The sequence below is a fragment of the Chiloscyllium plagiosum genome, chromosome 36, assembly GCF_004010195.1.
Source record: "Chiloscyllium plagiosum isolate BGI_BamShark_2017 chromosome 36, ASM401019v2, whole genome shotgun sequence".
NCBI classification, from domain to species: Eukaryota; Metazoa; Chordata; class Chondrichthyes; order Orectolobiformes; family Hemiscylliidae; genus Chiloscyllium; species Chiloscyllium plagiosum.
Genome location: NC_057745.1, coordinates 15,169,129 through 15,184,605, shown reverse-complemented (window position 1 = coordinate 15,184,605; position 15,477 = coordinate 15,169,129). Strand labels below are relative to the sequence as shown.

Genomic DNA, 15,477 nt, shown 5'->3' with positions numbered 1-15,477 from the left:
AATGTTGGTTGGAGATCCTGCATAGAGAAGAAATCTTGTTCGAACCTGTGCATAAAAATGTTGGCATATTGGGGTGCAAATTTGGTCCCCATGGCTGTTCCGTGTGTCTGGATGAAGAACTGCTTGTCAAAGGTGAAGACGTTGTGATCAAGGATAAAGCGGATGAGTTGTAGGATGGTGTTTGGAGATTGGCAGTTGTTGGTGTTGAGTACTGAGGCTGTTGCCGCGATGCCATCATTGTGGGGAATGCTGGTGTAGAGTGCGGAAAAGTCCACTGTGACGAGGAATGTTCCCAGTTCGACTGGTCAGTCGGTGCTGAGTTTCTGTAAGAAATCCGTAGTGTCGTGACAGAAGCTGGCGATCCCCTGTACAATAGGTTTCAAGATACCTTCCACATAGCCGGAGAGATTCTCACATAGGGTCCCATTGACCGACATGATGGGACGTCCCGGTGTGTTGGCTTTGTGTACCTTTGGAAGGCAGTAGAAGTCGCCTACACGAGAAGTACGTGGGATGAGGGCGCGTAGGGAACTCTGAAGGACTGGATCCAAAGTTCTGATCAGTGTGTTTAATTCGCGGTGTGTTCTTTGGTTGTATCAGCTGGTAGTTGCCTGTAGTGTTCCTGGTTGTTCAGTTGTCGGTACACTTCCTTGCAGTAATCTGTTCTATTCTTTATCTGCTGGTTTGGTGACAATGTTATGATTGGTTTTGAGAGCCTGGATGGCATTGCGCTGTGAATGGGTGATGTTTTGCTCTACCTTGTGGGTACGGCTGATGAATCTGACATTTATATATTTCCTGATGGTTTGAGCATACATGTCAAGCCCAGGGCAGCGGCCCTCTGGTGGGGTCCAAGTTGACACCTTCTTTGATCGCTCCTCTACAGATCCCTGTGATGACTGTTCCAGTTCATCAGTGGGCTCAGTGGGATCACTGCTGGCACCTTAAAAGAATTCCCAGAGTCTCATTCGTCTGATGAACTCCTCCGTGTTTGCTGCCAGAACCAACGGGTCCATTTTGGTGGTGGGTCAGAAGTTGAGACCCCTACTCAGGACTTCAATCTCTTCCAGTCGAAGGGTGTGGTCCGATAAGTTGATAATAGACTTCCCCGCAGTGATAATGTTGTGTACTGTGGTTCCAGGGTAGGCTTTGCTATTACTGGTAAGAATGCCAAGTTTCTCCAGTTTTTTGTTCTTGGCGTGCATGTACGTGGTGTAGTTTTGTCGCCTTGTCTGTTTGGCAATGTCGCGTAATTGTACTGATGTATCCTGAGTGCACATACACACGGACACACATACACACAGACGCGCACACAGACACCCACACACACTCTTACAGACACATACAGTCCCCAAACTCTCACAGACTTAAGACACTCTGCACTCACTACACACACACACACATACACATTCTCACACTCACAACCCCCAGCCCAGACAGACACACACAGACAGACAAAGACCCACATGCACACATATATTTTGTGGGGTGAATTTGTACTTTTAGGGTTACATTGTCCTTTGCTCAAAAACTGCATGCATTCACGTAGAACTCTGAGCTCAAAAACTGCATGAATTTATGTAAAACTCCGTTATCTCACTTTTTAGATTAGAATGAATCTAAACATCATGGCATAGACAGAGAACACAGGGGGCCAACACCTTCAACATATTGTCTAGCTATCACCATTGTTAACAGCTAACCCGAGAATGCAACCTTTTACAAAAAAAGGTTTTGTGATTTACACATGAAAGAAGTGAAACTATCACTATATTCTAACAGATGAAAGGCTTAACAGACAATCAATTTTTTCAATGTATAATTTCAGTTACATCACATTGTAAATTTCCAAAAATTCTGTGTGTTAGGATTGAGCCCTCTAGTACCACCTGATGAAGGAGCATCGCTCCGAAAGCTAGTGTGCTTCCAATTAAACCTGTTGGACTATAACCTGGTGTTGTGTGATTTTTAACTTTGTACACCTCAGTCTAACACCGGCATCTCCAAATCATAGTTAAAGGTAGCTTTACTCAATCCCTGCCTGTATTTTACTTGGGCCAGGGGCTTGGGGTGGTGGGCGGGGGAGGTTATTGGTGACATGTGACCTGACCCCCAGAACAATGGTGATGCTTGAATATCGGAGGAACCCGTGAGTGGAGTCTTTCAATGTAGGGAGGCTGGTTTGCTGCAGCTAGCACATGGTAAACTCTCCCATTCTTACCACCTTGTGTATCAGAAATGTTTATTAATTGATTGATAATCAGTTAGCCACATTATGGCACACCTTCAACAGTCACCAGGTCCTGAGGTGGGACTTGATTCTGGAGCTTCTGGCTTAGCGATAGGGATAGCTACCCACTGTGTCATGGGACCAGCAATGTTGACTTAATTGCCAGTTTGAAAAGCAATCGTAGTTGCCTCCTTGATGACCTTTTTGTCTTCTTTTCCTGTATCTTCATAGATCCTGACATCGAGTGGTGATGGAACCTGTGCCCTTTGGGATGTTGAGAGCGGACAACTGCTTCAGAGCTTTCATGGGCATGGCGCAGATGTCCTTTGCCTTGACTTGGCCCCATCTGAGACCGGCCATACATTTGTGTCAGGGGTGAGTATTTTCTCGGGGACAAGTAGAAGAACACCATAGCCCTTTGAAATGTTATTGTGCAGTATCTAGAACACTGTGTGGACTGTTAACTTCATGAGTTTTGTCAGTAGAATTATTTTGAATAATTGTGAGGAGTCATGCATGTTTTGATTGGTTCTTCATTCACTAGATATTACCATCGACAATTTAGTAACTCCATTCTCTGTGCAGTTATATTCTGTCCTTAAAAAAGCACTACATTTGGTAGCCCCCCAGAAATGGGCAAGCAGATAACAACATGTGATTATCATGTACCTGTGGGTTGCAGTTCCCACAGTTTGCTAACTTCAGGCCGGCTGCTGTTGTAAGTTATTTCAGCTTCTTGCTCATGCAAACTGCACTGTTCATTGGTTGGTTTTTTTGTGCAGTGGCTAATGTCATGTGTGGCTAGCAACACTTAAAGCTAACATGCAACTATTTAAGGGGAGGTGCATTGTGGCAGGTGCAGGGTTGGCAGTTGTGTAAGAAGTGAATCTATTCTGGGTAATAGTGAATGATGGAATAAAATGGGAGAGTGCGGGCTTCGTTGTTTTGGATGGTGCACTGGAGACCCTGGTGGAAGAGGTGGGCAGAAGAAGAAACGCCCGGCATACACAGGGAACTAGGAGACCTTTTGGATGCACAGTCAGAAAGCAGTGGATGCCAGTAGCCATAGACGCCAATGGCAGGATTCAAGCCCAAGGTTTTGGATACAGTGCTGCAAGAAGTTCAGTGACCTGACACTAGTGATCTAGGTCAATAATTGTGTCTTCAGATGCCATTTCCTATCAGCTTCACCGGTTTTCCTACATGCGCTGTTCAATTCACCACTTGCCAATCACCCACACACCAGTAGTTCTCGATGATTGTCTATATCACCAATACATTTCCTCAAACAAGCCTCACACCTACACGCTGTCAGCTTTTCAACCACAACAGTCACACCATCCAGATTCTGAGACTCCAGATACATTTCCACTCTCATGAAGGGCATAGTGGCTGCAGGTTATAGGAATGACTGGAGGGAACAAGGCTGCCAACCTGTTTTACCCTGTGAAGGAAATAGTATTAACAATTTGTGAGCATTCATTGCTGATGCCGTGAGCAGTGGAGGGGCTCAAACCATCAAAAGTGACTATGTCCTCCTTGATAATCCTCTTTCTCATATCCCCCTACTTTTCATATCCAATTCACTTCTAATGTATACCTGCAGCTATTATAAGCATGCACCACTCACTTCCCCATGCCCAGTATTCCTTTACCACTGCACGTTTCTGCTTTCAGAACTCTAGAGGTGCTACCAGCACAGGCAGTGAAGGGACAGCATGAAGACATTGATGATGAAGATGCTCATCACTCGATTTCAACCTCTCACCCTCCTGCTCTGATACTGATGTGACTAGGGTCACCAGAGATGTACAGGACTGAAAAAGAACCTTTGGTCCATGCCAACCAGATATCCTAAATTAATCTAGTCCTATTCATTGTATTCCAAAAGTGGCCTAACTGATGTCCTATACAATTACAACATGATCTCCCAACTCCTCTATTCAATGCACTGACAAGTGTATTAAATGCTTTCTTCACCCTGTATACCACAAATCCACTTTCAAGGTCTCTTGGTTTGGCAACAGTCCCCCAGGACCTTATCATTAACTGTATAAGTCCTGCCCTGATTTGCCCTGCCAAAATGCACCACCTATTTAAACTCCATTTGCCACTCCCCAGTTCATTTGCCCATCTGATCAAGATCACATTGTACTCTGAGGTAACCTTCACTGTCCAATATACCACAAATTTTGGTGTTATCTGTGCCGTATGGGCGGCACAGTGGCTCAGTGGTTAGCACTGCTGCCTCACAGTGCCAGGGATGCACGTTCGATTCCAACCTCTGGCATCTGTTTGTGGAGTTTGCACATTCTCCCCGGGTCAGCGTAGGTTTCTACTGGGTGCTCCGGTTTCCTCCCACAATCCAAAGATGTGCAGGTCAGGTGAATTGGCCATGCTAAATTGCCTGCAGTGTTAGCTGCATTAGTCAGGGGTAAATATAGGGCAGGGGAATGGGTCTGGTTGCGTTGCTGTTTGGAGAGTCATTGTGGACTTGTTGGGGTGAAGGGTATGTTTCCACACTGTAGGGAATCTAATCTAATCTGCAAACTTACTAAGGACAGTGTAGAGAAAGGACTGACATCTAAGCACCTGGAGACATGGCTGGGGCAGGAATATGACATAAATTACACTGGAGATGATTCATTCCGTTGAAATGGCAGCCTACAGAAGAAAGCTGATGGGTGAGTGTTATGTTTGGTGCATTGGGGAAGCCTGCCAAATGGTCAACCCATGTGCTAAGTCAAAGAACGAGGAAGAATCCCACACCAATGTAGTGCAGGATTTTGTGCAGAGTTTGGAACCCATCATTTCCAGGGCTGGCCAACTACACCTAACTCTTGTGGCAACTGACTTGAGTGTAATATCTGATAGCCGATATTTCCGCTTCCGCTGCAACACAGCTGTGATGCCTTCCGCCAGTAATGACATAGTGGATCAGCAATGCTGAGGTTCAGGCCAATGATCCAGGGAATAAAAATAATATATTGCTGTTGGTGGAAATCTGAAACAAACACCGAGAACGCTGGACCAACTCAGCAGGTCTGACAGTGTCTGTAGAGAGACCAACAGAGTTAACATTTTGAGCCAGGTATGAGTATTCTTCAGAAACATTGACTTTGTCTTTTGTACAGATATGGCTTCTGCCTTTCTCTTCCAGCAACTTGTCTTGCTCTGTGTGACCGCAGTTGATTCTCCGAGTTATAATTTATTCGAAGGGGAATGTCTGATAGTAACTGATTTTTGGAGAAACTTTAAATTCAGAAATACGTATTTCAGCAACTGCCACCCCACTTGCTGTAAAACAGCAAAAAAAAGGGAAACACTACCCACAAGCATAATCAAAGCATCGGATAGAAGAAATTAACCAGGAAATTGAAACACATAAAAGTGGATGAATCTCCAGGACCTGATCAGGTGTACCCGAGAACTCTGTGGGAAGCTAGGGAAGTGATTTGTGGACCCCTTGCTGAGATATTTGTATCATCAATAGTCACAGGTGAGGTGCCAGAAGACTGGAGGTTGGCTGACGTGGTGCCACTGTTCAAGAAAGGTGATAAGGACAAGTCAAGGAATTATAGACCAGTGAGCCTGACATCGGTGGTGGGCAAGTTTTGGAGGGAATCCTGAGGGACACGAGGTATATGTATTTGGAAAGGAAAGGACTGATTAGGGATAGTCAACTTGGCTTTGTGCGTGGGAAATCATGTCTCACAAACTTGATTGAGTTTTTTGAAGAAGTAACAAAGAGGATTGATGAGGGCAGAGCGGTGGACATGATCTATATGGACTTCAGTAAGGCGTTTGACAAGGTTCCCCATGGGAGACTGGTTAGCAAGGTTAGATCTCATGGAATACAGGGAGAACTAGCCATTTGGATGCAGAACAGGCTCAAAGGTAGAAGACAGAGGGTAGTGGTGGAGGGTTGTTTTTCAGACTGGAGGCCTGTGACCAGTGGAGTGCCACAAGAATCGGTGCTGGGCCCACTACTTCTCAGCATTTATATAAATGATTTGTATATGAGTGTAGGATGTATAGTTAGTAAATTTGCAGATGAAAGTGATGAAGGTTACCTCAGATTACAATGGGATCTTGATTAGATGGGCCAATAGGCTGACAAGTGGCAGATGGAGTCTAATTTAGATAAATGCAAGGTGCTGTATTTTGGAAAGCAAATCTTAGCAGGACATATATGCTTAATGGTAAGGTCCTAGGGAGTGTTGCTAAACAAAGAGACCTAAGAGTGCAGGTTCATAGCTCCTTGAAAATGGAGTCACAGGTAGATAGGATAGGGAAGAAAGCATTTGGTATGCTTTCCTTTATTGGTCACTGTATTGAGTACAGGAGTTGGGAGGTAAAGTTGTGGCTGTACAGGGTATTGGTTAAGCAACTTTTGGAATATTACGTGCAATTCTGTTCTCCTTCCTATTGGAAGGATGTTGTGAAACTTGAAAGGATTCAGAAAAGATTTACAAGGATGTTGCCAGAGTTGGATGATTTGAGCTATGGGAAGCTCCAGTCTCTGATTCCCTGGAGCATCAGAGACTGAGGGGTGACCTTATAGAGGTTTATAAAATCATGAGGGGCATGGATAGGATAAATCAACAAAGTCTCTTTCCTGGGTCGGGGAGTCAGAACTAGAGGGCATAGGTTTAGGGTGAGATGGGAAAGGTATAAAAAAAAACCTACGGGGCAATGTTTTCACACAGAGGATGGCTGAGCTGTCAGAGGAAGTGGTGGAGGCTGGTACAATTGCAACATTTAAGAGGCATTTGGATGGGTATATGAATAGGAAGGGTTTGGAGGGACGTGGGCCGGGTGCTGGCAGATGGGACTAGATTGGTTTGGGATATCTGGTTGGCATGGACGGGTTGGACTGAAGGGTCTGTTTTGGTGCTGTACATCTCTATGACTCTAGAGGGCATAGGTTTAGGATGAGAGAGGAAAGATACAAAAGAGACCTAAGGGGCAACTTTTTCACGCAGAGGGTGGTACGTCTATGGAATGTGCTGCCAAAGGAAGTGGTCGAAGCTAGTACAGTTGCAACATTTAAAAGACATCTGGATGGGTATATGAATAGGAAGGGTTTGGAGGATATCGGCTGGGTGCCGGCAGGTGGGACTAGATTGGGTTGGGATATCTAGTCGGCATGGACAAGTTGGACCGAAGGGTCTGTTTCTGTGCTATATACCCTCATGACTCAATGACTCTAAATAACCTGAGAGTTGTTGATGGTCGCTTTAACTAGCACTGGTTAGGCCAGGTGGTGGAATTCCTCCTGCTGCTAATACCTGCTCAGCTGTTTGAGGGCCAGATAGAGCATTCACTGGAGTGTTGAGCAGTAAAATGGCATTGCTGGTGTGAGAACAGCACATGATCAGATGTCATAATCTGGATTCGTACCTCTGGTCATTCATAGCACATCCAATGATGCCCTCACCCAGTGTGGCATCCAGCACAAGGAAGTATTGCCATCTTTTTCTGCACTAGGTGACACCCTTGGCAACTAAACAACGAAGAAGGGCTAATGCCCGAAATGTCGATTCTCCTGTTCCCTAGATGCTGCCTGACCTGCTGCGCTTCTCCAGCAACACATTTCCATCTCTGATCTCCAGCATCTACAGACCTCATTTTCTCAACTAAACAACAAGCACTAGGATTCCAATTTTGCCCCTGAAGCTCTGGAATTTCACCAACGGGCACAGTTTGACCCAAAAATCCAACCATTTTGTCATTTGAGTTGGGCTCAAACTTTCTGAAAATCTCATTAGAATACGGTTGAATTTAAACTGGGGATTAACCGAACATAGACAGTTGGGGCCAAGGATAGTGAGGAACTCTCACTATAGGTTGCTTCCTTAATTATGATAACTGAATTTGTGACTTATTTAATGAACATTTATGTACATTAACTTATTTATTAGTTGTGTGATTAGGGAAACTTTTTAATGAGATTTACACCAATGCCATAAAAAGCGCATTCAATGAGCTATCTTTGGAGGAAGTTGTTTTTGTATGAAACATCAGAAAAAGGAACTTCAACTAAAAATCGGATCTGAATATGAAGAGACGATTTGAGCAATTACCATTGCAGGTTGTCATGTTAGGGACTGGTTTGTTCTGGTGGACAGATTGGTACTTGGCTGAAGGAATCAGTTGGAAAACATGGAAAAGCTTTGGGGTCTAATAATACATGTGCCTGAAATTTCACAGTCTCTTGGGCCACATCGTCAGTTGCAGTCTGTATATCGGTGCACAAATACACAGGAAATTCCAGTGTCAGACGGGAAAGCATTTGCTCTGGTTGCTACGTGCACTGCAACTGCGTTCATCTGCATTTGTTTGCTTGGTATTTCTTGCAAAAACATGAACGTCTCTGTGGCTCATTTATTTTGTGTACTTACAAGTGCAGCACACATAGCCAATGAAGCAGTTCTTCCTGACTGTGAGGCAGGAGTGCTATTTTAATGACAGAACTTCACTCATTCGTGTTTTGAAATGAACCCTGTTGTATGATCAGCACAATCTTTGCAAATGATGCACCAGATGTTCCTTTTAATGCAGTTTTCAGATTCCAAAGTGGTTGAACTAAATTGCTTTCTGCTCTTGTGGTTGTCAGCGTCACTGCATCCTCCTGTGTATAAGTATAACGACCAACTCTGCCTAGCCAATTGGAAATGGTGTTTTACAGGAAGCACAGCACAGGAAATTGTTAGCTTGAAGTCTGGGATTTTCCAACCATTCATTTTGATGTGTGGAAAATTACAGGTTGGGCAATTGAGGTGGAAGGACAGTAAAAGGACCAAGTAACTGTGACATCACCTTTTGAACTAGTGAAAGTGACTCAATGAAAGGAAGTTGGATAGACACTTGAAAAAGAAACATTGACAGAGAAATACTAACCAATGAATCTAGGTTACTCCTACCCCAATGTTTCTCCAAGGCATGATGGGCTGTGCTTCTGTGCTGAGGACTGGATTTTACAGGGAGTCATTGTCCACGTCTCCAAGCTTTCCACTTTTCCAAATGCAGCCATTTTACTCTGGGAGTAGAATTAATTACTCCAGGGTGAGACTTTTGCACCCATTTGATTGGCTGTCATCGCCTCTAATCCCCAAAGCACCAGGATAGAGCAGTGGCCACTGCTGGAACTGCAGGTGGTCCCAATACACTAGTGTTGGAGTCTGGACCTCCAGTGCAGACTTGGGCTTTGGATTGGCTTGACTGCTGTACCTAAGGTTGGGCTGTTAGCTTTGAGAGGCCTTCAGGGTGAGATACTTAAAGAGGAGGGAAAGGTGCTGAGTGGGGTGTCACAGATGGCTACGGGAACCCAGAAAGAAAATCCTATCCTGCTTGCCCAACAGCCCAGTGTAGTAAAATCTTGCCAGGCTCTGCCTTCCTCTGTCATGGGTGAAAGAGCAGCTGAGGCAGAATGAAGCCCTCAGTTGCCTTAAGTGGGAACATTTGATTGCTTTTAAGAGAACAATAAAAAGGAGCGACTGAAATTCTAATATTTGTAAACTTTGGTAGAACACAGGAAATTTTCCTTAGAATTCTTTAGGACTCCTTGATAATACATTTTCAATTGGACATTTAATGTTCATATTTATTAATGTTAAAAGCTGCTGCATGCTAAAGAGTCTCAGAAGTAGAGACTGATTTGGGAAATGCAGATGTTTTTTAAGTAGTCCCTCTCCAGGATGGTTGAATCATTATTGGAGGCACCTTCTCCTGGTTAAATCCTTCAGGGGTACGTCAGTCAAATACTGATTTCAAGATGACTAGAGATTGCTTCCATGTAAAGAACAATAACAGGGCATTAACTGGTTGTTAAATGGCTACTTTAAATCCTCACTAGGCCCAAGGGCGTGCGGGTTACCTGACACCTTCCCTGTTCCTTTAATATGGGAGAAATGCCAAGGGTGAGTGGGAAGGCCATTTGGTTAACTTTATGACTTCCACATTCCAGTTCTCCTCTCCTAGCCAGACAAATTAATCCAGAGGGGTCCATCAAATCCACTCCATTGATTCCAAATATCCCACTTTAATGAGTTTTTACGATGCTGGAGCATCGAAATGGTTGCAATTATGTTTCCCCAGGAGCTGTGGGCAAAGTAGCATTGCTGTTTCACTTCATCTGTTCCACATTTATTTTCAGTTTTTCTCAATTTAATTTGTCCATGATAGGAGCATAACAGAAAGATTTTCTGTTCTGACCTTCCATCTGTAATTAACTTTAAATTGGATTTTAGGGAGATAATTGGTTCCATTTATAGACCTGAGTCTGCAAGATTGAGCATGTCTGCTGTGGTGCAGCAGGGGAATCACTGTGATATGCAGATGCTGGATTGTAATCTCATTAAAAAATAATTTGATCATTTGCTTTTCTTCTCACTGAGAAACTGTACGAGCAGATGCAACCTGCTTGTGAAAACCTGTCATTGTTCTTTAATGGCCAGTTAATGCCCTGCATTAATTCTTTCTGTAGAAACCATGACAGTTGTCTTGCAATCAGGAGTTGACAAGCTACCATAAAAGGATTCAGAATTCTTTGGGATCCTCCCAGGAAAAGGAGCCTGTGAAAATAATGTAACCATCCATCCATAGGACAGGCTACTGGGAGAATATCGGAATGTGCTGAATGATTAATCTGTCTCTGTTTATGAGACTCTATAGCATGCAGAGTCTTTCAACATTAACAGCTATGATCTGCACACATTAAATGTCCTCTTGAAGGTGTATTATCAAAAAGTCCAGAAGAATTCTGAGGGAAATTTCCCTTGTTCAATCAAAGTTTTCAATTTGTAAAATTCCAGCTTTTCTTTGTTGTTCTCTTTAAAATGATCAGATTTTCCCCACCCCCAATTGATTTAATTCAGGTACTTTCCATTTCTTTATTATTGGTGCATCAGGAAAATTACTGGTCAATGTACATGCATTAGCTCAAGGCTGTGCAGTGGTTTTACTGGTTTATTGTTGGAGTGATCTCATCCTTGGACAAGAATTTCTGCAAGAAGCGAATTAAAATGAAAAGTGGACCATTTCCTTCCCTTCCAATTCTGTCTTGAACTGGAGGATGATTGTTTGTTCAAATGGTTAAAAAGAAAACTGGGGCACTGATTCAGGATTGGTGCTGGAAGTTCAATATGAGAATTAAAATGATTTATTGTGTGCAAAACATTCTTTTGAAAGTGGATTATATTGCTACAGTTGGCTACTGATCCGTTTCAGTCAGCACATTTAAAGCTGAATGTGACTAATATTTGACAGAAGGAATATATTGACAGGGAAATACGGCTTGAACATTGAGTTACAAATGTTACCATAGGTCAGAGTGGCCAACGATCATGTCCTGTAACAATTAAAGATTTTAAGAAGGGCATGTCTCTGACGATGAGAAAGTGAGGACTGCAGATGCTGGAGATCAGAGCTGAAAAATGTGTTGCTGGAAAAGCGCAGCAGGTCAGGCAGCATCCAAGGAGCAGGAGAACCGACGTTTCGGGCATAAGCCCTTCTTCAGGAATGAAGAAGGGCTTATGCCCGAAACATCAATTCTCCTGCTCCTTGGATGCTGCCTGACCTGCTGCGCTTTTCCAGCAACACATGTCTCTGACAATGCAATGTGGCATTATAAAGAAGAGGTTACTCCTCGCGTCAAATCTTCATTTCATCATGTCTTCTTTTTATCACTTCTGAGGTGTCTGGAGAACACATATCAAAAACAGGCTCTTGCAAAGGATTCCCAGTCCCCAGACTGGGGTCTCAGGAGCCTTTCTCAGTTCTGCTGCAGTTGGAGCTTGGCATCATTCATGGCAGCAGAGTGAAAATCTAACAGCAGAGCAAGCTCTTAACCCTGTGAATTAATGCAGAAAATCCAAAACTATGGATTTGAGCTTTCATGTCCAGAAGTAAAATAAAAGATGCTCTGGTATTCAAATATTGTAATCCATTTTTTTAAGCATGCTTCCAGAGACAGCTCAACATCACTTGCAGCATGACATTCAACTTATTTCAGCTTTCTCCAGGAAGAGTCAAGGTTGAAACCTAAAGATCACAGTCCAGGAGGGGTGAGGGGAAACTTATTCAACTGGGTTCAGTAGGCCCAATTTTAACTTTGCAGTTGAATAAGATCCTGCTCACAGTATTTCAAACATCGACATGATGTGGTCATTGACAAAGTGTATTAAATTTGCACTTTCTGCTGGCTGTTTTCCAACATAGGAATGCCTTTTGTTTTCTTTCACCCCCACCAATGAGCCGAGTGCCCTGGTTAGTCAGGTAGAATCCTGCGCAAGAAGATGCCTTCGCAGAGATGGCGATGGTAGTGAACAATTCTCCCCAAAACGTCAAGCTCCCCAACACAAACTGCTGATTTCAACAAGTCAGCAGGAGGGTGAACTATCGTCATTCAAAAGGAGAATGATTGGGAGTTACCCAATATTCATACAACTCTCCCATTATAACATTTCATATTACAGTCCCTCCTGATTATTTCAATTGTTTTTAAACAAAGAAATTTCATGATCCAATGATTCAAATAAAACAATTTAATCAGAACAGTTGTGTCCATTTTTGAGTAACTAATAGATGATCTTATGGGTAATTCCAATAAATGACTTTGAGTTAGCAGGAGTAGATTGTATGGGATCTTTCCCACATTTCTTTTTATCTGTTTTAATTTCTCCTTGCATTTGACATAGTTAATGGTCATTAAAGTCAACTAAATACTTTTCAGTTAAATGCAATCTCTTGTCTATTTATGTTCTTATTTACTTGCAGGGCTGTGATAAGAAAGCAATGGTTTGGGACATGCGCTCTGGTCAGTGTATCCAGTCCTTTGAAACGCATGAATCTGATATAAACAGTGTTAGGTTAGTATATTTATTCTGTAAAATTCTTGAAACTGCACGAGAGATTTATGAACTAACTCCCTCATTTAGTTTAACAAGTTGGATGGTGTGTGTGTGTTGTGTGTGTGTGTGTGTTTGCCTGCCTGCGCGCAGCCTATGGTTATATGTTTAAGATGGAAGCTATGGTCACACAGCTAGAATATGTAACATTCTGGGTTACAGTAATACACTGGTCTGTTGCAAACCAGATGCTAAAGTCCATTTTCTCACAATAGGTATTTCCCTAGTGGTGATGCTTTTGCTTCTGGTTCAGATGATGCCACGGTAAGTCAACTTTAATCAGAGATCATATCATTGTTTCCTCTGGATGTTATATAGAAGAGTTTTATTTTGTCAAAAATAGGTCCTGACAAACATCATACGATCATCAAACTTGCTGTCTTATTTTGTTCTGCTAAATGTGAATAACCTTTAGATACACTATGTAGCACTTTTTTGCCACCATTGGGTGATAGCATATAAATACTTCAAATTTTCTGTTCCTGAGCAATCTTTCATTTCGGTGAATTTAAGTAAATCGTTTTGAGACAGCTTTTGGTTATTAAAAAAAAGGAGTCAAGTCGAGGTTTGTGGTTTCCTCAGAACTGCTGTTATTCCCAATCATGGTGTTCTGTGTGGCTCTGTGGTAGCACTCTGTCCTCTGAGTAAGGAGGCTGTGGGTTTGCATCCTGCTCCAGACCCTGTTTCCATCGCAGTACTGAGGGAGTGCTGCACTGTTGAAGGGGCTGCTTTTCAGATAAGATCTTCAACTAATCTGTCATTTCAGGTGGTGGTAACGGATCTGCTGCCACAATTTCCAAGAACAGGAGAAATAATTTGGCAGATATTTGTTCCTCAATCGACATTACCAACATTGTCTGTGAGAGCTTGCTGTGAACAGGATGGCTGCCACATTGCACCAGTAACTGGGCTTCAAGAACACTTGTCTAGATGAGTGCAGCTCCAACACTCAAGACTTGACACCGTTCAGGGGCATTTGGCTGGCATCCTACGTGGCCTCACCATCTTTGAAAGGCTGCTATGCACTTGGATATTGCCCGTCACCAGCAACTTTGTGGCACAGCAGTTAGAAGGCCATGCTGCCTTGGCACGGACGGCACTCCCTCGCACATGCAACCCTCTTTTCTCAATCTAATTTCTGTTTAACCACTAGGCCACTCACTTACGAATCCCGGGGCTACACCCTGTTGAACACTTTCCAAGTCAGTGCTACCTTGTTCCCAATGCAGGCAAGCAATCTCACAAACTTGAACACAGATGTGAGCTTTTATTTACAGAATGGCAAAGGGAAAAGAAATGAAACCAACGGAGGCTGACCTTTGCTCCCATGATGCCCAAGGCTTGAGCATCATGACGACAATATTTATCAGTCAACAATTGTCTGTTGCCCCCACTTCTCTTCAGTGAGGTTCCTACTGACAAATGGCGCCCATCACAGCTGATCTGTGTAAAGGACAATGTCAGCTTCCTTCACCCATTGTCCTATCCTCCTCCTTGGAATAATGGTGTTGTTCACCAGTTCCTCAACATCCATCTCCTCACTTTGTTGCCTGCTGTAGTTGTGCAGAGTGCAGCACACCAGGATGAGACAGCCAGCCATGTCTGGGCTCTTCTAGAGGGCCCCCTCACAACCTGTCAAGCCAGCAGAATCACATCTGGAAGAGCTCCATACTCTGCTCCATCAATGCCTGATTGAGATTAGTGCAACACTAAAGCATCAGCATCATGAACTATGTTCACACTGGGTAGCCCATGTCCCTCAGTAAGCAGCTTTGTAAGGCCTCTTGACCCTCACAACCACCGCGACATGAAAGAACTCCAGGATGTAGGAGTAGGTGCCAGGGTAGTGGTCACACAGCTCTAGGAAGAGTGGTCACAGGTCTCCCGGACAAGGATGGAATGGAATCCCTTCCTGGTGATGAATTCTCCTGTTGTGATACAGCCCTGTCAGTGCCACCTGTGTACAGTTGATGGCACCCTACACCAGCTCTGGTCCTGAATCCCACTGCCCGTGGGCAGCAGCACTGACCACATCATGGGGGATCAAAATGATCCAGTGTGGTGTTGCCCAGACAGCATTGGTCACTGTCCTGATGTTTATGTCAGAGTACAACTGAGAGATCCCGCACTGGGCACCGGTTACTGCCTGTAAAGTGCCAATGGTAAAGATGTTTAAGACAATGGCTCCAGGGAAAGGACAGCCTCCTACTCCTGCAGCTCAACTCCATCCCTGTGTCCCGGGATATATGGAGCCTGCATTGGCACTGCCCCTCACTCATCCTCAGGAAATGGAGTGGGAGCTGCACCTCCTCCTGCGCAGTGTCTCCATGATCCTGA

General features: G+C 43.8%; 1 protein-coding gene across 3 annotated transcripts in view; it reads left to right on the top strand.

Annotated features, from left to right (window-relative positions):
• Positions 1–15,477, top strand: part of LOC122540985 (guanine nucleotide-binding protein subunit beta-5) — a 74,392-nt gene that overhangs the window by 42,349 nt on the left and 16,566 nt on the right. For all 3 annotated transcript variants that reach the window (XM_043677389.1, XM_043677387.1, XM_043677388.1), the window contains 3 exons: positions 2,462–2,605; positions 13,010–13,101; positions 13,356–13,404. In XM_043677389.1, coding sequence (XP_043533324.1) covers positions 2,462–2,605; positions 13,010–13,101; positions 13,356–13,404 — 285 coding nt within the window. The remainder of the gene's footprint in view (positions 1–2,461; positions 2,606–13,009; positions 13,102–13,355; positions 13,405–15,477) is intronic.